This window comes from Helicoverpa zea, chromosome 15, assembly GCF_022581195.2.
Source record: "Helicoverpa zea isolate HzStark_Cry1AcR chromosome 15, ilHelZeax1.1, whole genome shotgun sequence".
Classification (NCBI taxonomy): Eukaryota; Metazoa; Arthropoda; class Insecta; order Lepidoptera; family Noctuidae; genus Helicoverpa; species Helicoverpa zea.
In genome coordinates, this window is record NC_061466.1 from 12,290,540 (window position 1) to 12,315,771 (window position 25,232).

Consider the following 25,232-nt stretch of genomic DNA (forward strand, 5'->3'; position numbering starts at 1 on the left):
CATTTACAAAGACAGGCCAGTAATGAGATATTTGTCTCACTTGTTATAAATTGTTAGTAAGTAGTCACTATGAATTGATATTGTAATTAATAAATTGTGCTTCACAGATACCTCTCTGGCTAATTATGTTTCAATAAAAATTAAAAAATACTGGTCACTCATTTTAGGCATTGTTATGAAAGTTACAGTTTTACAGTTCAGCATACATGTTTTCTATTCTATTATATATGCTATTCATCGCAGTTTCACCCGTTTCCCGAGGGAATTACTTTCCGCACCCGAATCAAACTTTGCAGATTTCCTATCAAAGGTTCTATATGTGTCCCTCGCATTGAGATCGATGATGAACATACAGACAGGTAGACAGAGTTACTTTTCGTAAAGATACTCAAACCTAAAAAAAGACCTAAAAAAACACATTAGGTATAAGTCGTAGGATAGGGCTAGCTTTATTTCTAAAACCTACAACCTACAAGAAACTGAAAGCAGTGTAACCTCATTTCTAAAACCTACTTGAATGCAAAGATCCCTCACAAACTACTTATAAGAAAGTGCTTGTAACGACTTGACATTTAACAAAGATAGATCACAGGTTTTTTGTGAACATACATAAATCTTCGCTCCTATTATCTTCAGTTGACACCAGATTTCCGCCAAATAAGTTGGAAGATAAATCGAAAAAATCAAGTCAAGTTAACTTTTGTTGGTAAAATCCACTAAGGACCCAGAAACTGTAAACAAACCCAGGCTTTATGTTATTAAATAACTAATTTCACAACTATACCTACTTGGATAGTATAGGTACCTATAAATATTTGTCGATAGTTGATTTTAATGTGATTTTATAAATCTAAGATCTAAATCGAATTAACGGACAGTTCTTTTAAAAACAAAATCAAAGAAATTCTTGTTAAAAAGGCATATTATAATGTTAATGATTATTTCACAGATAAACGCAGATGGCAGCTCTGAAGTGGAACAAAAGTGCTTTATTTTATTTTGTATTTTTCGGTGTTTTAAATTAATAATTGATAAAATTGAATTGTATAATTGTAAAATAAATTAATAATAATTAAATTGTATAGACAGCTGTGTTGCTGGGAAGTTTGTTCTTCACCGCTTCTTCTTTCCAGCCATAACACTAGGAAGTGGTGAAAGGGGGGCGTTTTGGGGGTGTTGTCATTCTTGTAAAATCTTGACGTTAAAAAGTGCTAATCGTATTAGCCTATTTTAATAAATGATTTTGACTTTGACTTTTGACTTTGAAATGAGAATTATGAGTACAAAACCTGAATTCAACTCGTAAATTATTATTATTAGTTATATTTATACATTTTTTTACAAAACAAAAAACAATCAAACCTCTTTGAATATAAATCGCTGCTCAGAAAAAAAAAGTTTCCCTGTTGTTTGCCTTTTTTTATAGCTACTCAAATTGCCTTCTGCCCACGCCTGACCAGTTTCACTAAGATATAATTTTGATGATTATATCATACATATCTATATCTATGCCAACAATATATTTCATGCTTATATGAGGACAATATGATAATATGGGTATCCTGCTGTTATTGTCTCCGTAACGGCTTGTTGGGAAAAATATCCTTACTAATATTAGGTATACCTAAATAGGAAAGTAGCTCTATTTGTCTGTCTGTATGATGTAGGTATGTCTGTGTCTGTGTGCCGCGTTTTCACGCCAAAATGCTGAACTGATTTATTTGGTTCACATATAATTTATGAGCCTGGTAAAGTAGGTACATACCTATGCTACTTTTTTCCGGTTGCGAGAAATGATTTGTTCCTTTGGTACGCGTGGACGATGGACAACAGCTAGAGATGCGATTGAAAAATTACACAGAAGAATTAGCATTTAAACTGCCATTTTCTCCTACAATTAGGCCCACGTACAATAAATCTCAAAAGTTTGTAGTCACCAAAGACTGTATTTATTTTTAGGCCCGATTTTGCTGCTGTTTTGTTGCCAGCTCATTGTTTTTGAAAACTTTCCGTTTCCCATTATTATTTAGACCGAAAATCAATCTCGATGTCCAGATAAGCGAGAACAATAATGAATTTCGTTTTGCCAACAATTTTATGTAAAATTCCGCATGAAAAATTTCATTCATTTCAGTCATTTTCAATTAATCACTCATATCACAAATAGAGGTAGCTAATTTAGATGCCAAGCGGGATGATGGAAATGTCAATAGCCAATTAGTGCATTTTCTGAATTGTTTTGTATCGTCATATTTTACAAAACCAATATAATCAATTCTATATCTATGCATCTATATATAAGCATTGGATATAGAAGACATCTTTGAGAAGTTTTCAGGCAACTTTTTAAGCCATTTTTCTCCCTGGAGTCTAAGGCAAAACCGCGGGAAACTGCTAGGGAACTCTATTTCGTTTATTATATTGTTTATGGTCACGCAGTGTCTTCGAGAGGATATCATTCGCTAAAAGATTCAACCTTCGTGGCGTGATCTTCAATTACGATTCCGAGACATGTCTTGTGGGTTGATAAGTAGCTACTAGCTTCCGTCCAAGGTCTAACGCATGTTAGATATATACAATTGCCGGCATAATAACCTGTCTATATTTCGGCTTTATTTTACCACAAGATTAACCCCATTTATACAGAATTGTAACATTTACCAAAGATTGTTGGATAACCCACGCATTAGGTACAATAATAAATATTGCCCTTTATTGTTATCCATAGAATATGATCGCGTTTCCATTTTTGTTTTATTTACAAACTGTCTAGGTACGTATTTAATCGTAGGTTAATAAATTAACATAAATAACATTTCAGTCAAAAGAGCACATTCCAAGAGTACGTTCATAAATAAATTGACGAGCTATTTACTACTTTGTCTATGACGTAATCTTCAAATTTGGAATGGTTTAAAAATAGAATACTTATATGGTAACCAGCATTTTATATTTTATACTTATTAGCGGTGGCGTCCAACGACAAGCAGTGAAAACATTATTTTATCTGTTACAAATACTAAAAATTGAAAATAAATAGTAGGCAAGTAAGTAAATAATATTTCTAACCAAATAATGTTGATATAGTAGAATTTTAAACTGTTTGATTAAACGAAGGTCAGAACACTTATTTACATTGCAAGTTCAAATAAAAATAATATCAAGTATAACGTTCCAGTGAAACTAAATTTCGAACTCGTAAGATATTTTGCACATCACTGAACACAAGTGTATTACTCCAGAAAATTGCTTTTAAATCCAAAACGGCAATATTGTATTTATTTTTGCATAAAAATTGAATTCAAAATCACTTAGCTCGTCAGAATTTGCATTTTATTAAATTACGAAAACCGAAAATCCGAATATTCAATCACTGAAAATTGAACCTGAACTAATCTAGATTGCCCTTACTCTGGTTTAGGTCAAACTAAAAACCGGTTTTTAACATTGTAAAGACTATATTTTAACATGAATGAATATCAAATAACAATGCTACTAGATCCAGCCCTTTATTAACGATAAGCCATTCACAAAAACCAGTGTTCATGAAATTAAATTTAATTCACCAAACCTCGTTATCTCTCGCAAGAATTAAATTACACCATTTAAAATTATTGTGGAATCCTATAATGATTTAAATAAACAAAAACACCCACTTACTTTCAAGATAATTTGAGAGTTCGGTCAATGAGTAAAATTGAATTTCGCACTAACTACACTTGAAACTATATTCGAATAGTTGAAACTGTGATACCGAACGTGCGCAAGAGTGCGTGAACGCTTCTCGACTGACTTGAGACGGGACAGATAATACTAATATATAGAACCGTAGTGCTTCTGTCTTTCTATCCCTTTACCTGCTTGTTTGTTATTCTGATGTAAATAACACGAATATTGCAAAAACAATGACTACACAGTTTTTAATTTAATTATTTGTCCTTTTATATTGCGGTACTCATTATATAAAAACCTATTTGCGGAAACTCGGACATAAAGATTTTGTATCCTGCGAAGATCGGAGCTTGGTTTTGTCAGTATTTTGAACTTAAAGAGGGTAAAATAAAAAAAAAATGTTATAAGATTACTATAGGTATCACTTTTTCTTTATCGAAGAAAAAGTCATGAGAAACGTAGGGTGTAAAAATAACAAAATTACTACAAAAACGTACTCCTAAAAAAACAAATTTAAAAAAACTGCCCACACAGTTGAAGACCTAGCCAAATACGAAACTACCATAATAAGCTGACAGACATACAAAAACTGCGGTCATTGTATACCTACGCAATATTACTTTTAATGACTTCTTGCATTATTCTGTCTAAGAAAGCTAACCATTTTGATTGTTTTGTCTTTGAAATCTAAGCGGTTTGAATGCTAGTAAAAATGAGGATGCTTTTAAGTTAAGATGGACACTGTCGAAGTAGTTTTGAAAATATCAAATTGTTTTCTTTGATGAAAAATCGTTTTTAAAACTCCTTTTAATAAACAAACGAAGTATTTAACCATACAGATTTGGTCTCAAAGAGCGCATGAAGCGCGTAAACTGTGAAGGCCAAACACATTGGGCCAACGCGACCGTATGACTCATACACACTAGATAACAAAACAATAACAGACATTTTACGGTCATTAGGACACCTATTTTTCAATTTAAATCGTAACGAATTTGGTCTTTGAGCACAAGAGAATATCACACTAGCAAACTCTAGAGTAGGCTACCATATTGGGCTGTTTTGAAGATTTGTCCAGCCAACCTGAGTCACATATTGTTAACTGTAACGATATCCAAATATTACCAGCGGTATTGGCACAATAAAGTGCTTCTCTTTATTTTATACACCGCACTTTTAAAAGGAAACTTTCTCAAAATCAAAGGTACAGAGTTCACAAAAACTAAACCTGGGTAGCATTCACGCCACGTCTCGTGTATATTACCTACCTAATGCTCCCTCAACTTTAATCTCCACAAGTAATAAAAACAGGAACAATTCATAAAGTTTATTCCGTACTTCAAGTTACAACTTTGTTCAGGGATCCGGCGGAGAGTAGGCAAGGCCTATGTTTCTCAGTTCACAATCTTCCTGCATGAAATCCTTTAGCAGAAGTTTCTTCAGGGCCGTGCGACGCACCTAGGCAAGATTATTACTTAGTATGGTTATATGGTAATTTAATATTACGGCCGGTTCACACATGTCTCCGTTTTACTGTTCCGTTTTATCGTGTACGTTTTTTTTTCGTCGATGGCGTATGTAGTTGTATGAGTGACTTCACACATGGCACAGTATTCTGTATACAACTACATACGCCATCGACGAAAAAAAAACGTACACGATAAAACGGGACAGTAAAACGGAGACATGTGTGAACCGGCCGTTAGGTTGGAGAGGATAGGCAGGTGTTGCTGTAGGGGAAATTAAAGGGACAAATTGTTACAAATTAGCCTGTAATCAAATCGCACATGGGGACAATTTATAGCCACAAGTGTGGCTTAATCCTACTACAATGTATGTGGGTATGTTTGTTACTCTTTCACTACGGGGTGGGTTTCGATGAAACTTGGCAGTTACCTATATTTCAGGAACGAATATTATACTATTTTTTTTTCTATTATTTATTCTTGTCTGTGTTTTTATGTGTACAAAAACTATAAAATAAATACTATGGCTATGTTTTATCGGCGTGTGGTAAGTAGGTACATAATTGTCTGGTGACTTGGGTGAAACCGCGGGCGGAAGGTTAATACATTTCCCTTGGTTTTCAGAATCATCCACAAAATTAACATCCATAAAAATTTCCATGCTGCTAATGCAATCTTTATAAAGTATTTTTGTAGTAAGTGATTTTTACCTAGATCCTCTTATACCAACGCTTTATGAACTGTATAAATACAGCACACCCTAGTGGAAAATAAGTAAAAACAAAATTTTATACATGACGAGCTCTCACCGCGTTCCCGCTTCGTCATAACTGAATTACTTAACAGGCTCGATATAGCTTAACACTATAACACGTCTAGGAGTTTATGCTTTCAGATTTTAAACAAGAAAAACAAATGAAGATCTTTTGAATAACTTAAGGGTCACGTGCACGCTGTACGGCTGTGGAATAAGTTGCCGCCTGAGGTGAGGAGCTGCCAGACTGTTGCTGTGTTTAAACGCAAGTTGAAAGAACACTATCTTTCCTCTCTGTCATAGATGTATATAGTATTTATTTTATATTTATATATATATATATGTATTTAAGTAGTTTATGTTAGTGATTATATATTGGTTATATCTTCTTTCTTTTTACACTGTCTATCTGTACCTATCTCTTCTATTTCTAACTCTCCCATAACGGGCCTGCTGGAAGAAATTTCATTAGAGATAAGCTGTGCCCTTGTACAATTTTTTCCTATTATTTATTATTGTTTGTGTTCTATGTGTACAAAAGTGTTAAATAAAAAAAAATAAGGGTTGGTTCCACCATTTAGCTTTAACGATAACCAAACCATAACCAGCCTTCTCGGCGATATGATCAATGGCTGAAAAGACGGTTGGTTATGGTTTGCTAATCGTTATAATCAAATACTAGATATATATACAACCTACTTGGTGATGGTATATCATGTACTTTTCAATAAAAATAAATTATACTAACGAAAATAATTATTATATTTTTATATTATATAATATAATAAATATATTATCGAAAATAATTGTTATATTTACCTAACGGACTTTACCACGCCATTACCTACGTTTACTTAATCCACTTGAGTGACACGTTAAAAATATGTCACGTCATTTCTCTTTAATAAAAGGTAAGTACCTATGTAAACACTAGGAAGTCGGGAATTGTGGGGGTTTCGGGTTGTTGGTTCAAAAAGTGCTGAATAATATTTGATTTGCTAATAACGATAGGAAATTGCAAGTCAAAAATGCGATCCTATCGATTATCAATTTTTACTCTGGAAAGTTTTTTCGAAAATTTCCTTTGAAGAGAACGACAAGAGAAAGCTTCTAAAGTTCTAATTAGAATTAGGTACGGATAAAATATTGCCTATCTTACTCGGGGATAGTTTAGCTTCAAAACAGTAACAGATTTCTTCAAATCACTTCAGTAATTTTGGGAGCGCTTTCTTCTTTATTCTATTAGTATAAACTTTTACTAATATAATTTACCTGAATTTACGTAGAACTTATTTATAGTCTCTGGCTGAATTTTGTACTAAAATCTTGCTACAGGTCGGGTTGTTTTGTTCGTTTGTTGCCCGTGGTACTACCGATAGTAGTATCAGTAGTACCACGGGCAATTTTTTCTTCCCGTAGTACTACCAAGCGGTCTGGTAGTACCACGGGCAAGAAAAAACTACCCGTGGTACTACTGTCAATATTATAGGTTTTTTTCAACTCTTTTGTTGTCACAGTTGATGTTGTCATCCTAGAAAGACAATTGAAATATATTTTTTTTTGAATGTGGATATATTTTGGTATTATTTCGTAAATAGATCTGGGGCCCGATTCTCCTAATTTTACTTAAGCGACCTTCGATTGACGTTCGACTCGATTCGACTGAGATCCAATCCCGACTCGATTACGATTGAAGCGTATGTGGCATTCCGCTATTTTTTCTTTGAAATAAGCCTTTTTATCCTTTTCTGTCATTCAATAATGAATCATTTTGTCTGCAAATGATTTACGATTGCAAAATGATTGTACAGCAAACTACCGTATAGACCAAAATCATCAAAATAGCAGACCAATCGCACACCAATCAAATGTCAATCGAATACGATTGGTCTTTTATTAGTAGCAGAATGCCCGATATGGTTAAAACTGCTATTACGATCATATTGCGATTCGATTTCTATTCGATTTTGACATTATTAACTTAGGAGAATCGGGGCCCTGGTAGTTGTGAAATTTTTCATTGCTCAAAATTTACAAGAGTCAAAAACACTTAGTTTTTTTTAGGGTAGGGGGTTTTAGGGTAAAACGGGTTACCCTTTGGGTACGGAACCCTAAAAACACCTGAGAAGCCAGGTCAAGGGAAATAAAGTTGTTTCCCCCTTTTTCATTATTCACCTACTTACCAGCTGTTGGTCCCTAAAGTACTAATCTTTAATGAAATTCTTGGCCAAACAGTACTTCTTCAAGCAAGTTTTAGGCCTTCTCATACAATTTGTTGGCCCAGGTTAATTCTTGATGAAAATCGGGGTATAGCACCGGCGTCAGCCCTGATTGACAGAAAAGCTGAGGAAAACGGGCTTGGATGTTTATTAATTCTGATTAAATTACTGAACGAATAAACTTTGAGTTCGTTTAGTGTTACCGGTCCATTAAGTCTAGGCAGACTTAAATATACCTAGAAAATAAATTGTTTTAGAAAATGTATGAACTTCCCCTGCCCTAGAGGATAAAAGGTAGCCTCGATAAATAGGCAATCCCATTTTTTTTCAAATCGATTCAAGAGACAACCCCGCTAAGCGTTCAAATAAATAAACCTTTCAGCTTTATAATTAAAAAAAAAAATTAATACATAAGTGCCTAATAGTAGTAGGTAGTTTTAATTAGAGCTCAAGGCAATTAATTCATACGAATTTTTAATTGTACATCATTAAATCTAACCTCTATAGGGCAGAATGTAGTCAGTTTCGTTATGCTCGTGTAAGTAAGCAAAACAAGTTTATTTTTATTAATAAATTACTAATTGCATGTAGGACACAACCTGAACACAACATCATACCTACTTCTTGATCTTTGTAGTTTTTCTTTTAATTTTATACCTTCCTTCTTGTATTATAAGGATGAATAGTTTGTTTACTTGAACGTTCTAATCTTAGTCCGAACTAATGGCCTGATATGAAATAAATATGTCAGCGTAAGATAGCCCATTTATTGAGGAAGCTTAAGGTTACTATTTATCCGACTCACGCTTAACAAGGGTTACTCCGACTCTCCCCAGGAAGTCCATGAGGATTTCCCCCCGAAACAAAAAAGGAGTGTCATTATAAAAGTAAACGTAGTACATAATATGGGGTGTGATTTTCTCAACTCTTCAAATCATGACCATTTACCGATATAAAAGAAATAAACCCCAGTCTACCAAATAGAGGGACCTCAAAAAATCACTTCCAAAGTAATAGACATTAATTTACTTAAGTAAGGTTGACTTACTTAAGTGAAAGCGATACCTAAGGGATAGGTAAAACCTTGGGCTACCCTAGCACTTAGGTAAATCGAGTGTGATCATGTTACTCACTGAAATATAGTTTGTTTTAATTAATGAGTTTATTTTAGTCAGGAGTCATCTGGAACATAGTGCGGTCATATGGGCCCCACATGAAGCGAAGTACGCGGTAATGTTGGAGCGCGTTCAAAATAAGTTTACTCGCCACCTGTACAAGAAACTATATGGGGTATATCCGTTGTCCTGGGCATGTTTGGTTATAATCAACTGCGTGTCCGACGAGAGTTTGCACTGGTTGCCTACTTGGTGAAGGTGCTTCGCGGATTGGACCCGGCAGTGCTGCAGCGCTAGAGCCTGTATGTGCCGGACCGCTACGTATGGCGGCGGCGAAGCCCGCCTCTACTACTGGTACCTACAGCGAGAACCAACTTACTCGCCAAAGCACCCATAACCAGAGCCATCCGTAACATAAACGATCTACATAGCAGCATTGATGTTTTTACATGTTGTTTTGGTGAATTCGCAAAGGAATTATTATTTATTTTATGTTACAAACACAATACCTATAAGTTTTTAGTTCTTAGCTGTCGTATTAGGATAAGAGATCCTGTAAAGATAGTTTAAGGTGTTTTTAAATAAATAAATAAATAAAATAAATAAATTTTGCAGCTGAAATATTCTTCTCCAGATTCTGTTTGCCTAATATTTTTTTGCTCTATTGCATATTTCGACGGCTCCTAAGTATACTGAGTCAACTAACAAATTTTGCGAATTGCACTTTTTTGTGTGTTATTGTTATTTGTGTTAATACACAAAAAAGTGCAATTCGCAAAATTTGTTAGTAGACTCAGTAGGTATACTTAGGAGCCGTCGATTTATGGATTGCGAAATAGTAGGTGGATTTTCATCAAATCGTGATCAGGATGTCAGTTCAGGTGCTGCGAGGCGTAAAAACAGACTCATCGATTTTAGTCTTTTGATCAATAACAATTGAACACTCTTTAAAGACTTTATTACGTTTGATTGATTTGCCCAAATCGAATCGTTTGAACGATCCAAACGGACGTCTCCCGACCGACGTGATTCATAGTTAATTCTTTATGTAGGTACCTACTGCTTAAAACTTTTTTCGGTACTGTTTACATGGGTATATCACTAAGGTCATAATTTTCAAACAAAAACCACAGTTTCATATACGACCTTCATAATACCATTGCTGGATTAATTTTACACGATAAAAAACCGCCATTATGTTCATATTACATAATTTTCATAATAACATCTAATTTGAAACATTGTAATGGCTTGCAACAATTAGTAACAATGTAGCTACAACTAATTATAAATATTACAAGTTAAATAGAAGGCATTTGGCAAATCTACAGATTTTCAAACATAAACGCTATTATCTTGACACGTAAAAATTCTATGGAAATGAGACCTCCTATCCATTAATCACAAGGAAATGTTATTTTTAAATCGATTGATTGATTTCTATTTATATTTCTAGAAATCTTATTCAATAATTTCTTAATCTGTGTTAAAGTTAAACTCTTCCAATGGTACATAAATAAGTACATAATAATTTAATCGATTAACAAGATATAAATGATTCAATTAATTCTCACCATCGACAAATAAAACCAGCTGTTAATTACATAATAGACGCTCGTTTAAGCAGAGATAAAGCCGGTCCTACACTACAGTATACGTACCTACACACTCATTCATGTCACGGTCTCGACATTGAGGAGCAACCAGCAACCAGTGTATGAGAGCTTATTACCTACCGTTTATATATACTATCTACTACTATTATATCTATATATTTTAGACATACGTTTACTCTAGGACGTAGCTCAGCTTTGTTTATAAGTATACCTACTACCTACATAAAATTACTGGGGAGTTCGTTGCGCCACTCCTTCCTAGCAAAAACACACAGGAAGTGGCGAAGGGTAAGAACAAGGGCGTTTTGAGGGCTGTCTTTTGTTTTTGACGTTTGAAAAGTGCTGATTTATCAGAATAAACGTTATTTAAGTTTATAAAAGTTTAAGTTTATAAAGGTATGCTTGCACAACTAGTAGGTAGGTACTTGCAGTTTCACCCTCCCTTGAATAGTCACATTTTCCGCCCGTAACCTTTACTTTATTTTCATGTTCTAGAATTCTGGCTATATGAGATCGCCCCTAAAATGAATTTAAACGATCCACATCCCCATTCGTTTCCAAATGCAATAACAACCGCAAAATTGCAAGCCAACGAGGCTCCATCTTTGAGAACAAACCTGCATATAAGTACTTTGAGAGAAATACATAGAAATGCACAAAGTATAATAGTAGGTGCCGAAGTTCTTGGAAACAGCGAGATTCATCATCCTCCGAGCCTTTTTCCCAAACTATGTTGGGGTCGGCTTCCAGTCTAACCGGATTCAGCTGAGTACCAGTGCTTTACAAGAAGCGACTGCCTATCTGACCTCCTCAACCCAGTTACCCGGGCAACCTGATACCCCTTGGTTAAACTGGTGTCAGACTTACTGGCTTCTGACTACCCGTAACGACTGTCAACGATGTTCAATGACAGCCGGGACCTACAGTTTAACGTGCCATCCGAAACACAGTCATTGGTGTCTAAGATATACTTAGAAAGTACATACAAACTTAGAAAAGTTGTATTGGTACTTGCCTGACCTGCAATCGAACCCGCGCCCTCATTCTCGAGAGGTTGGTTCTTTGCCCACTAGGCCACCACGACTTTTTGGAAACAGCGAGATTGCAGTTTCGAAATTAAATAATTTCAAGATAAGTTTTCCATGACCTACCTCAACTCAAAGTTGTTTTGTTTCTTTGATACATTTTCAGCAGTTGCAACATTTATAAAGTTCACTTCATGAAATATTACTGTTGGTATAGTTCAGTACCTACCTACCTGACAAAATTAAAACATCACCTTTTGAATCTTTACAAAACCTATTGGAAAATAGGCATTGTGTAACTCTATCTAGGATGCATTAGGATAGAATTCAGGCCAAAAACCGGACGAAGCTATAGTGACTGACTGACTACCACCACACAGCACCAAGTGTTAAATGCCTTGCTAGGAGACGAGTAGCAGCTTCTCTTAAAATATCCCACACACATGCCCAGAGCAAATGCCCCCAACTTGGGAAAGCTTATGTCCAACAGTGGACTTGTGTTGGCTGTGCTGTGAAGACAACATTTAGGAGAGTTTAAAGTAAATTACTTCAGCAAACGTGGAGTTTTTGCTATTACAGTAAGTAGGTATCTGCTTAGCTGATCCTTATTTTACACATCGTACCTACCTGAATATTCCATAAATAAATCTAGGAGTCACCTACCTAACAGGTGTTGTGGGGAAAAGTTAAATTACTTACATCGTGGGTGTATAATAGACAGGTGTAACTAATAACTAATAAATTATAAACTAACCGCCAATGTTTGCCACTTCGCTTGGCGCAACTCTTCGCGAATGAACATCATTTCTGGCCGAAGGTCGCGGTGGGCGAAGGGATCCATGTCTATTTTTAACCTTGGGTCGATGCCCGATAGCTGCTGATCACTGAAAAAAGCATATTAAGTCCACTCTATCTTCATGTTTACTGTTTTAGCGTACCTGTTGAATCACAAAATCAAAACAACACAAGATCATGAAAACAAAGCTGCCAGCGCCATCTGTTATCAGTAAATAGAAACTGAAATGGCTAGTTTTTCGTTATTGTCACTTGGTGGCGAATGGTGTCAATTTATGATAGACTACGGTTGTTGTATGTTCATTAAATTACAAATTAGCTCCGACATCTGCTTCTAGTGCTCCTGCTTCTTCAAGAGTTTCTCCTGCAACATCCTCGTTATCAGCCTTATCTGCAGACATTTTGCGGTTTTAAGTTATTAAACTGAAAATATATTTTGTTTGATAACACTCAAGCTTGAACTAAATCAATTTTAATTTTACTGTCATGTAATGTCACCGCTTTATTATTTTTAAATGGAAGCTCAATTTAAAATTTTCCATTCAGTGTTCAGGCAGCCAGTATTTTTACAAAAAGGTGTCGTGATCATGATATTTGCATTTGAGTATCACAATATGTATTATAGTTTGAATTTATTGTTTGGGTCGTTTTATAATACTGTTCGTCGTATAATATTGTCGTTTTATAATAAAAGACATAAAATAAATATTCTCGCCGCTATTGATTACAGCGCCACCTGTTGCATCATAATAATTTTACTACAGACTGATAAATTATGATAGCGTGCGTTCTGAAGTAACTTGTACACTAAATCTCGATAACATTTAAAAAATGAATTAATACAAAAGATGTGTCACCCACATCAAAACTTATAGTAATTCATTCATTTAGCTAAAAATAACTGTGTTTGTTCTAAAATAACACAAAAAGATAAAATCACATTACTTCGAGATCACGATGACTCATCAACATGCAATATCTCTGAACACACTCCCACTCCGGTAAAAGGGTGAGTGAACCGCCTCATTGTTATTTATTGCATTTGCCTCTAATAATACATTAATTAGCCGTTTTACGGACACAGCGAGTGCAATAACATAGGTCGCGACAGCCATGCCGATGTGAGTAATTTAAAAGGTGTGGCACGACAAGGGGCGTAGTTTCTCATCTAGTGACATTAGTGGTGTGAAAAAATATTCTTCCTAACTCGTCGCAAGATGACCGAGTACAAATTGGTGGTGGTAGGCGCCGGAGGCGTCGGTAAATCCGCATTGACTATACAGCTGATACAGAATCATTTTGTGGACGAGTACGATCCTACGATCGAGGATTCATATCGGAAACAAGTTGTTATCGATGGTGAGACGTGTTTGTTAGACATCCTGGACACGGCGGGCCAGGAGGAGTACTCCGCGATGCGGGACCAGTACATGCGCACGGGGGAAGGCTTCCTGCTGGTGTTCGCAGTGAACAGTGCTAAAAGTTTCGAAGACATTGGCTCGTACAGGGAGCAAATAAAGCGGGTGAAGGACGCGGAGGAGGTGCCCATGGTGCTGGTGGGGAACAAGTGCGACCTGCAGGCGTGGGCCGTGGACATGGCGCAGGCGCGCGAGGTGAGCCCTGTTTACATAATAATGCACTTCACATGGCTTTTGTTTGTGTACACTGCATGCCAACAGCATCACATACCAAGTGTAACATGTTAATCAGGTAGCCAAGTGTAACACTTAATTGAACAATCAACTCCCATCTGTCTTGTAATGGCTTATATGAAGCTGTTGTAATCATCTTATGTAAGATCTTTGTGTACATACTTACTTTTCGTCTTTTAAACCATATTTTGTTCAATATGCTAACAAAAAAACAATTTGCTATTAGTGTAAACATAGATTTGAATAAAGATAACTTTAATTCGATTACGGCATACCAAAAGGTATGATGTCACAACTTTATGCAACTATTAATAAGGTCATTGTCTAGAAATTTGGATCAAGATCATCATGAACACACACATATTTATACTGTAGTTTTTCTTGCTTGACTGATTTTGTGAACATCATCATCATCCTCCGAGCCTTTTCCCAATCATGTTGGGGTCGGCTTCCAGTCTAACCGGATTCAGCTGAGTACCAGTGCTTTACAAGAAGCGACTGCCTATCTGACCTCCTCAACCCAGTTGCCCGGGCAACCCGATACCCCTTAGTTAGACTGGTGTCAGACTTACTGGCTTCTGACTACCCGTAACGACTGCCAAGGATGTTCTATGACAGCCAGGACCTACAGTTTAACGTGCCATCCGAAACACAGGCAATGGTGTCTAAGATATACTTAGAAAGTACATACAAACTTAGAAAAGTTGCATTGGTACTTGCCTGACCTGGGGTCGAACCCGCGCCCTCATACTTGAGAGGTTGGTCCTTTACCCACTAGGCCACCACGACTTTACACACTTTCACACGTCTAGAAATTTGGATCAAGATCATCATGAACACACACATATTTATACTGTAGTTTTTCTTGCTTGACTGATTTTGTGAACAATCAGTGCACAAATGTTACATTATTTAACACACTACAGAACTAAATTAAGTTACCTACTTCAACTACAATAACTTTGTTCCGTTTATAGGGCATTTTACTTAAGTTGCTACTTATAAAATAATCTAGTAAAAAGCTTGTCAAGTTTAGCTTCTTAGTTAAGTTTAAATATTATTCTACAAAAGCAAAGCATAAACAATTGAAAGCAACTTGAGAATTTAGCTTAAAAAAGTAGGCCTGTTATTTTTTCCACTAATATCTGCATCCTATTAACATGCAATGATAAACTAATGCATTTCAAAACCTCACATATACCTACATCGGATTATTCAATTCACCACATCACAGCTAATAAGGCCTGATGATGTAACCAGCAAAGAGTTTATAGCTTTACATAAAGTAGTCATTATTTTACTACCTTTTTAAATTAAGTCTCAACAAATGTATGCATGACACACTTGTTATTTACCTTTTTTTCTGTTAAATTTATAGAGATACTAGCTTTTGCCCGCAACTTCGTTCGCGTGGAATAGTGACTACCAGCAGATTTTTTATTTGACCAATAGATGGCGCTATATGTCCGGAATATTTTATTTTATTTTTTTTTGTAATAAAAACTATCCTATGTCCTTTCTCAAGTTTCAAACTATGTCTGTACCAAATTTCACACAAATCGGTTCAGTAGTTTAGGCGTGAAGAAAAGACAGACAGACAGACAGAAAGACAGACAGACAGACAGACAGAGTTACTTTCGCATTTATAATATTAGTTTGGATAATCATGTCTCAAAGCTTATCTTGACCTTATAAACAAACCAATTTTTAATTGATATTTAACAAAATAATGTGGCATTAGGAAAATGGTAGAACTTTTGGTAGTTTCATGGGCATTCTAAAGCCGCTGGCAACCAGTCTAAAGTGATATTGTGTTGCCCTGGTAACAGGGCTGAGGAGGACATATAGACAATTGTACCATCATGGCCAGACAATAATTTAAAAAGTTTAAGCCATACATAATTATAATATATTTAATATACCACAATAGAATTTATTTACTACACCTGTTGCCTACAAGATATATTAGACACTTCTTGTTAAAAAGGTTTTCCTTATTCTGATTAGTTTTTTATCTTCCATAAAGTGTGTAATATAAGCCACCGTTGGCCTCAGTAAACATAAGGTAATAACAATGTTTAAATAATTTAACACATATTTAGTAACACCAGTTAATACCTACACAAACAAAGCGTACACCACTATCATGTTAACCTCATATTCAGATTAAATTTACAAATTCATGGACTAAGCAACCATTTTATTTGAGACTAGCTGTTCTTCTTGTTTCCCTTGCATCCTGAGGAAACTACTTTCTGTACCAAAATGATACATTAACTATGTCACATGGTAATAGAGTAGCTTAACAACAGTGAAAGAATTTTCAAATTATTTCTATAGTTTCAGAAGCTTTAAGGTACAAACAAATGAAAGAAATTGTATAAACTTGATGTTCTTGCTCTCCTAAAGGAACTATGTACTTTCTGTGCTATAATAAAACTTAGCCTACATTAGTCAAGAATAATGTAACATTCTAATCTTGAAATAAGGTTTTAATTTATTTAATTATATATTTAATGTATTTATTATATAAATATATTTAATGTTTCCTCTGTATAATATTAAGTACAGAATAATATTCCTGTTGATTGTTTTTGAGTAAGCCAGTTAGGTATGTAGGGCAATCAGCTTATTGGGATTAAATGTATTTGATCTGTGTTTTAAATTTCGAAATAACTATGTAGCTGTTGCTACTCTTCTCCGCAGTTGAATAATAGTGATTTGTACAACATCACATAACTCCTGAATTACTTCTCTATTTTTGTATTCACAGCCATGAAGTAATTATGACCATTTATAGAATTTATAAAATAGAGCGCTTAAATTGATGTACCACATATTTTTGACCACATAACAACCAACATAATATGTAAGTCAGGAGAAAATAATACAAGACAACGGCAATTAAAATTAATTAAGACTTCTTCTCACAAAGTGACTCACAAGTTGACTGTACATTGTTCCATGTGCTACTTCGGTACAATGAAAGCACTTTAAAAATAATAATATGCCACTTTCAGACATCTGTATGAATAATTTCAGATACCTACTTAATTTACCAGAAACTTAGTTTGTATTCTTAGTTTATCATTGTCTGTGAAAGTTTGTCTTAAACTAGGCTATTATGTTAGTATCTAAAGTAAACCATTAGAAAATTGGGATCATGAATTTGTTTCAGTTAGTAACTGCTGCTTGGGTGGCGGTATTTTCGTCTGTTAAAAGTTATTTTACATCACACAGAGTCATTACAATAATGGTGACTAGAACTTCTCTTGTCTCCCAAGATAGTTTTACTATCCCAGGAATAAAAGAGGTCATTATCCAGATATCTATTTTTTTCGTAAATTAATTCTAAAATTCACTAAAAATATTCCTTCAATTTGTAAAGAGTCTCCTCTTTCTCTTTTCACGTAAGTAATAGCTATTGCAAATAGTTTGTTTAATGTTCACGAATAAACGTTATCGTTAATGTTATGCATGCTTATGCTTACTCGTTTCTTTTCCTTTTTTATGGCAAGAGCTAAGATCAAGGCCATTTTACTTCTCATACATTTTTTCTTCTTAGGCACTATTCGGACACCGTATTTACTAAAAGACTAGCTTCCGCAGTTTGGCCCGGAAGGAACTACGTTAAGCTGTGTTCTAACCAATTTTCAGCTAAATGGGAGCTGTTCTAGACTTATAAGTAGTGTAACTAACACGATTTTCAGACGATGAAAACCTTGCTTAGTTTTTCCTACTGACCCCAATTCAACTGTAGACTCAATATGTATGTTGTTTTTCATTGCCTTATACTTTATTAATAAACCACATACATAATGTGACCTCTTAACTTAATAAGGATAAAATCACGAAGTTCTAGTTGTAGTCTGTTGCTATTGACTAAGAATAAGCTCTATCAGTCTCCGTTTTAAGGAAAAATACGATTGTGTACCATACTCACTACTAGGAATCCAAATGTATGTAAGCATAACATTAATACATATTAAATGTATCGCAATATCCGTCTTTGTATCATAAGCATTTTTAATTACTTCAATAAAACATATCATCATCTCCCGAGCCTTTTACCAACTATGTTGGGGTCGGCTTCTAGTCAAGAAAATATAACATCGATAAAATGTGCAATTGAATTATTCTCAGAAATCTTTATATTGTTTTTAGGAATTTTATATGTTCGAAGAAGATGTTCGTTGTATCCGGCTTGAGGTTTTGTTACTCAAATGTTTGAATATTAACTCTTTTGTTTGAACCTGGCCGATCACCGCAAGCTGTTTCTATACTTACTCCATAGTTCGATACTCGACTTAATTCGCTGATTTATTTTTGCTGCACTTCTAATACGTGTATAAATATCAAAATAAATACAATCGATACAATTCTACATTAATAAATACGGCCGATCGATCTTTACATAACATGAAACACAATGAAACAGAGGAATAAATTAAAAAAAAAATGCAACCCATTGACCATCGAAAACATGATTTATAAATCTTACGTTTTTTTTTTTTATGAACAGACATGAGTACTCCTAATTACGAAGACTGTTTATAATTGGTACAAGTGGCGCTGTAATTGAAGTTTACCACGGTCGACAAAAGATCCTGTCTTTGTTTTTTGCGAGCTTTTGAAGTTGCGTTGTCAAGCTTCTAAACTTACCCCGTCTTACCACAAAAACTTTTAAGTCAGTTTAAGCCTTGTCTAAAAAAATGACAAATTATGACGTTGACATATGGTTCATTTTGCAGCCACAATTTTTTTAGACAAGTGTAAAACAGGTGTTTAAGTTTTTGTAGTAAGGCCACTGATGTTTATTAATTTGGATCATTAGGTACAGTTTTATCGTCAGGATTGACACTAAGGCTAACTTTCTGGCTCAACAGCGCTGACAATTTGACAAACAATCTCCAATTAGTCACAAGCCTTATCCTGAACTTGTTGCGGTAAATGAAACTCTCATGTTTTATGAAAAATATCTCAGTTCAGTGTATCCCCTAGCTCAGACAGACCTGTTATAAATCTTCGATTGATCCCTATCTATGCCAACGTTCCTTCAGTTAGGACTGGTAGTTATTTTTATTCCCTCGCCCCATAGAAGAAAACATTAAAGAAAAGGAAAGGAGTAAGGGATGGGACAGACTCAGATTGTATAAAAGTGGTCGGAAGATCGTCCATTTATTTGACCATACTGACCTATCTGTTCATATTCTCTTTGTCTGTACGTTATCGTAAAACTTACTGGGTGGTCTTATTTGTACTACATGTAAACAAAAACACTTCGTAATCCATGTTTGTGATTCCTAGACGAAATACTAACAAATTATCGACGGCAACAGTTGGTCTATCAGACAAACAATGTCTGGTAGGGTTTTGTATGCTTTTTTTTTTCAAACAGCTGACCGGAATTTGAAGGAGTAAAGTTTTTTGACATTGTCAAGCGATTATCTTAATTTCTAATTTAATTATGTATGCACAATCTTTTTACATCACCGTAAGGTATATTTTTCCCCCAATAAACAAAAATAACAGTTCTGTAGAAATAAAATGCTTTTAAAACTATGAATTTCGCAGCATTAGGTATATTTTAAGGAATGGAAATTATATTCGTAAACCTTTGATTTTATATTTCCTAATTACTAATAGTTATTACTGTTATTCGTAATAAAATAAACCTACCTAAGTAGTTCAATAATTAATTAATCAAAGTCATTTACCTCGTTTTCCAACGTGAACAACCTAATTTGGCACTATCCTGTTCACTTACGAATTTTAAGTTTGTAAATTAAATTGTATTTATATTTACCACCCTCATTTAATCCCTAATCGAACTTATGACTAATACTATAAATTGTTTCTGATGATGATACATAATAAAGTACATGCGTAACCGTTGTAAGTATATTACTCATTGCTATGTAAAATGTATCTACCTACAATGTATTAAGAGAAGCTGTAGGTATCTATATCTCAATATGAAACTACCGCATTATATGACTAACTTCCTCGTGGTGTAAATAATTCTCTGTCAAAAATAAAGTTTTTTTCACAATTTACTTTAAATACATAATAAATATTTACTTTATTAAAAAAAAAAAAGCTTTAATTTCACACGTCAATGACCTACTCACTGGACCCCGGAAATAAAAGATGCGACACAATAGCAAAAAACGAATGATACTTAGATAAAATCCACAAAGAACGTAAAAATTGTCTTCTAGCATACGTAATTTTCCCTAATATGAGAACAACAATACGTTGGAGACCAGTCTAGACGAAGATCGAAGACTTTAGTAAAACAGTTTTCTGCCCTAATTTCATAACTAACCAAAACTTTGTTGCTGAGTCTTCCATTACAAGTTCCAAATAGTTTGTCCTATCTTAGAGTTTTCGGTTGACCTTACATTAGTTTTTGTTAAACTCCATTTGAAGACAAACTTTGATAACTTATGAACGATTTCGGACAAAACTTTGGCAAAGTTTCGTTAGGCTTTGTTTCTCCACAAATTGATGAGATATAACTAATTCCAAACTATTCTGCTGCTAAGCTTTATGTGATTATAACGGATTTCAGAACCAAACTTAAATTACCTCAGCGGTTTAGACTTAAATTCCATTCGTACTTTTTGAGGACATAGTTTTACGGTTACCATTAACACTCATACAAAAAAAAAACAGTCAACTTCAGACAAATGCTTTCTAACTATTTGCTAACTTTTCACAATTCCTCATATTCTTGGGGTTTAATATCGTAATATACAGTATAATATACAGTCGTTAAAAGAAACTCTTCTTTTCTGTCAGTCAGAAGTGTAAATAAGTAGAGTACAATTCATAATCACTCATATTTCAAACTTTTACTATTTCTTAAAGAAAAGTTCTCGATGTTCGTGGACATAACACGGAATCTCTTCCTTCCTATTAATCTAATTAATAATAATTCCTCGATGATGTGTTACCATTGCAATCATGTGTCAAGTCCCTACAAACACTCTGTAAGCCTTCACTCTAGAAAAGATATTTCTTTATATGGACAGCTCCAACCACAATAACATTTATAGCACTGATTTATAGTTGTTTGTTATATTTAAGGTCTTTAAATACATTATTTATTGGTTTATTCAGCGTTATCACTTCGGGTCTCTAGTTGACGATATTATGAGTACCTACGTATGTATTTACATGCTCTCCGAAACTATTTTTCCTGGAAATAATATTTCCGTGGCTGCTTATTCATTTTAAAAGGTTCTAGTTGACGTGGAATGTTTTGAGGAAAAGCTATGTACCGTCTATAATGAGAAAAGCATTTGCATGTATTCCTAAAAACTTACTCCATAAGATGTTTCCTAATATCACCCATTAAGTTCGGCCAACTTAAGACTTTCGCACTTAGAGCAGCTTCTACGCCCTTCAAGGCAGCCTAGGTCGTAGAAACTGCGTCGTTCCTAAATGTGCCATCTTGTTTGTCGTCATAAACTCTTTTAAGCTTTTCCAGATTGACGTCACTGTCGTTACATTTACGTCATCTCTTCATGTGGTCATTATCCTGTTTAGTTTGTCGCCGCTACATGTCTAGATTTTATACGCAAAATTATGTACTAAATATCTATGTCCCCGGATTTCATATACGTCTGATATTTCCATAGAAACTTATTAAAACATCTGAAACCTTGTTTATTATATAGCTTCTTTTAAGCCCTGTGTTATGCTGCACTTCATTTATCAATAACAGAAATTTAATAAACCTTAAAATTCACCTGCGTCCCGTGGGATCTCCACACACCCGGAAAAAAGTAGCCTTTCTCGGTAAATGGGTTAGGGCCAAAGCTACTTAAAACTGCAATATTTTTTCGAATCGGTTCAGTAGTCCTGAGATAAGTATGCCTTATAATATTAGTGTGTGTATTCAATACATTGAATATGTTTACAGGTGGCGCGGAGTTATGGAGTCCCTTTCGTGGAGACGTCAGCGAAAACCCGCATGGGTGTCGACGATGCGTTCTACACGCTCGTCCGAGAAATCCGCAAAGACAAGGCGAGTCGAGTCAAAAGAAATAGGAGAGGACGAACCATAGGCCCTGGCAGGAAGTTCAGGTGCACCTTCCTCTAATTCGGTATATAATTTAGTGGTAATATTTGTGGATATTATCTGATGGCGAGGTCCCCAAGTCAATCTTATTGTCGACAAACACCGCTTGTAAAGTTTTTACTCTGCCGCCTTTTTTGTGACACTGACACTTCCGATGACGAGAAGTTAATCGATAAATGACAATCGATTTTTAACTTCGATACTTTTTTTACTACATTGAATAGTTTTTTGTTGACAATAATATTGACTTCGTGCCGGTAGACTAGAATGACTACACAGCTTACAAATATGGAATCCGGAACCTATCACACAAGTCTTAAGGTTCAGTTTCCATGGTCATACATAGTGTAGCTAACTTTAGGAGACGCTGAAGGTAATTTACTTTTAGCCTTAATAGAAATTAATATACGAATATTTAATATTTACAATTTAAATCGATTCTTGACACTTAATCCGATTTAATAATCAAAGGTCCTATGACTATTCAGCCATACAGTGCAATACGATATGAATGTAATATGAAATCAAGACGATTTATATCGATATTATTATTTATCGATACACTATTGACTTCACAAAATGTGATGTTCGTTCCCTACCTACTTACATTAATTACACGCTTTTTACTTATTTCTTACAATATACAAAGAAAATATTCTACATAGCATGTACCTACTTGTATAATAATTAATATAATTAGCTAATCTCTGTGAGAAATATCCATAAATATTATATGTATAATGTAGTAATGAGGCAGTTATGAAATCTAAGGCATTCTTCTGTGGCTGAGTAAAAATAACTTTTTGTACAGTTAAATATTTCACAACTACTTTATGCTTATTTGTATGAGATACTTCAGGCTTGTATGTATGGAATTTGAGTTATTTTTTGGGAGGGTAATTGAAGTTACAATTAACTGTATCAATTAGAACACATCTCATTCAAGACATCTGATATGTTAGTGGGGAACCTGACCTCTGAAAACTGATGAAAGATAGACAAAAGATTCTAATTATTTATTTTTAAGTATTAAACCCAAATTAGGTAATTAAGAATCATTTTTGAGAAAGAATGCGCTAAGTATAATCAATAAGTTTCTAATTATGAGGGTAATCTGTCCTTACCCTATTTTCTACATTTACCTAATCTATGTTACCTAAACCAGAATATTTTCCTACTTTACCCCTGACGTGTAATTAATACTCAACTTACAAGCACTGGCGTCAAGTTCTCAAGGTGCTATTTGAAGCATAGTATACTTGTAGCAGAAGCCATGTCTTATGACTAGGAAATTCTTGTAAGTTTGGATTTACGCATGTTTTATTATAAAATACAGTTGTACTTATAAGGTAATGTTTTAAATTACCCTGATGCCTTTAAGGGTAAAAAGGAAAAACTGTTTCCATGTTTTACCTATTAAGGTATTTTCTCAAAATGGCACATATATCATGTTTACTTTATGACCATTTTTAAACCAACAAAAGGGTAAATCTGGTAATAATGGTTGTGCATTATTCAAGTACAATTTAATATTGGTTGTAACATTCTGTTTCAAATAGTGCACAATTATTGGGTAGACCATAGGACATACCACTGACTCAATTACCCCAGGTAACCTGTTTTCAACTTGGTAAGGGTAAAATATTTTTCTGCATAGCTCAACAAGACTTACCTAATAATATGTATGTATATGTTACCGTAAGATTACAAACATCGTTAGATTACAATCTATCTCGAGAGATTGTAAACTGTCGAATTATTGTGAACCGTAACATCTGATTGCAATTTAACGCATTATTTTTCGCTATATTATAATCTATGGATGAGAAATTGTCAAATTGTCAACTGTCCGAAAGCTCTCTCTGATTGGTCAGTCTTTTTGTAAGATCGACCAATCACGACCAGCCGTTCTGTTCCCATGGAGTTCCCGTAGAGTTAGGAATGAAATAGAGGTGTCAGTTAAATAAAATAAATGCTCTTCAAAAATTCTTCAAGTATTAAATTTATATAAAAATAACTCTTATAAAAATACAGTTAGGTATTTTGTCTTCAAATACAAACTAATATTTAAAAATAAAATAAAAGGGGTGCTAATTAAACAGGCTTCTTTTTAATATCATTATTCGCCCCCAAAAATGTATGTTGCCTTCTAAATTACTAAGTCAGCCACAATTAATAAAGCGTCGAGCATCTAAATAATACTATCTTAGCCACGAGTTATCTTCCACTCTAAATACAACTCAGCATGATGGTTATTTTTTTGCATCTAAATTTGTAGCATGCATTCTAACAGTAAACTTCTTAAATACTATTAAATGACATCATAAAAATATTTATTTACCTTCTAATTTTTTAACTCGTACCTACTGAGTTTTTTGTTTAAAATATAACACATCCCATATTAATTGACCCAGCATGGAAGTAAGCATGCAACATGCAGCAAGCATAACTTCTGTCACGGCTCCGGCGCTGCGGGGCTCCGGCGGTCCCATGCGAGCTTATCGTCGCAGATGGTTTTCACGCTCACCACCGCAGCTTCGGCTTGCTGGCCGGCAGAGCCGGCCAGCCTCAGCCGCGGCGGCGAGCGCTGAAACTACCTGCGCCTCAGCTCGCAGGCCGCCTCGCCCCTCCGCGCCTACGCGGTTTTGAATTGCACTCTAGGGGTAGGGCAGACAAGACTACGTGGAGTCGGTTTTGCAGCGATTCGTTTTCGTCACTAACTTCAATTTTTAATACAATTTTTAATTGTGTGTAATTTGAGTCTTAAAAATTAAGTACAATTTTTGATTTTATAAAAAATTAAACCGTCACTTATTTTTGCACGTCAAA

The 25,232-nt window shown here is 34.7% G+C and overlaps 3 protein-coding genes across 3 annotated transcripts in view; 1 reads left to right on the forward strand and 2 right to left on the reverse strand.

Moving 5' to 3' along the window:
* LOC124637034 (cytochrome P450 4C1-like) overlaps positions 1-3,813 on the reverse strand; it is a 32,938-nt gene extending 29,125 nt beyond the window's left edge. Inside the window, exon 1 of the mRNA XM_047173351.1 lies at positions 3,661-3,813. The gene's annotated coding sequence lies outside the window, so the exon portion shown is untranslated. The remainder of the gene's footprint in view (positions 1-3,660) is intronic.
* Positions 3,814-4,984: 1,171 nt separating this feature from the next.
* LOC124637036 lies at positions 4,985-13,127 on the reverse strand. The gene is made up of 3 exons (XM_047173353.1): positions 12,975-13,127; positions 12,622-12,751; positions 4,985-5,130 (listed from the first exon to the last, which is right to left on the reverse strand). Exons 1-3 carry the CDS (start codon positions 13,061-13,063, stop codon positions 5,029-5,031), a joined length of 321 nt encoding a protein of 106 aa, XP_047029309.1. The 5' UTR covers positions 13,064-13,127; the 3' UTR covers positions 4,985-5,028.
* Positions 13,128-13,355: 228 nt separating this feature from the next.
* On the forward strand, positions 13,356-24,076 carry LOC124637035 (GTPase HRas-like). The gene is given in 3 exon segments (XM_047173352.1): positions 13,356-14,275; positions 22,245-22,361; positions 22,363-24,076. Coding segments are annotated over 3 exon segments (540 nt in total). The 5' UTR covers positions 13,356-13,879; the 3' UTR covers positions 22,390-24,076.
* The last annotated feature ends 1,156 nt before the right edge of the window (positions 24,077-25,232 follow it).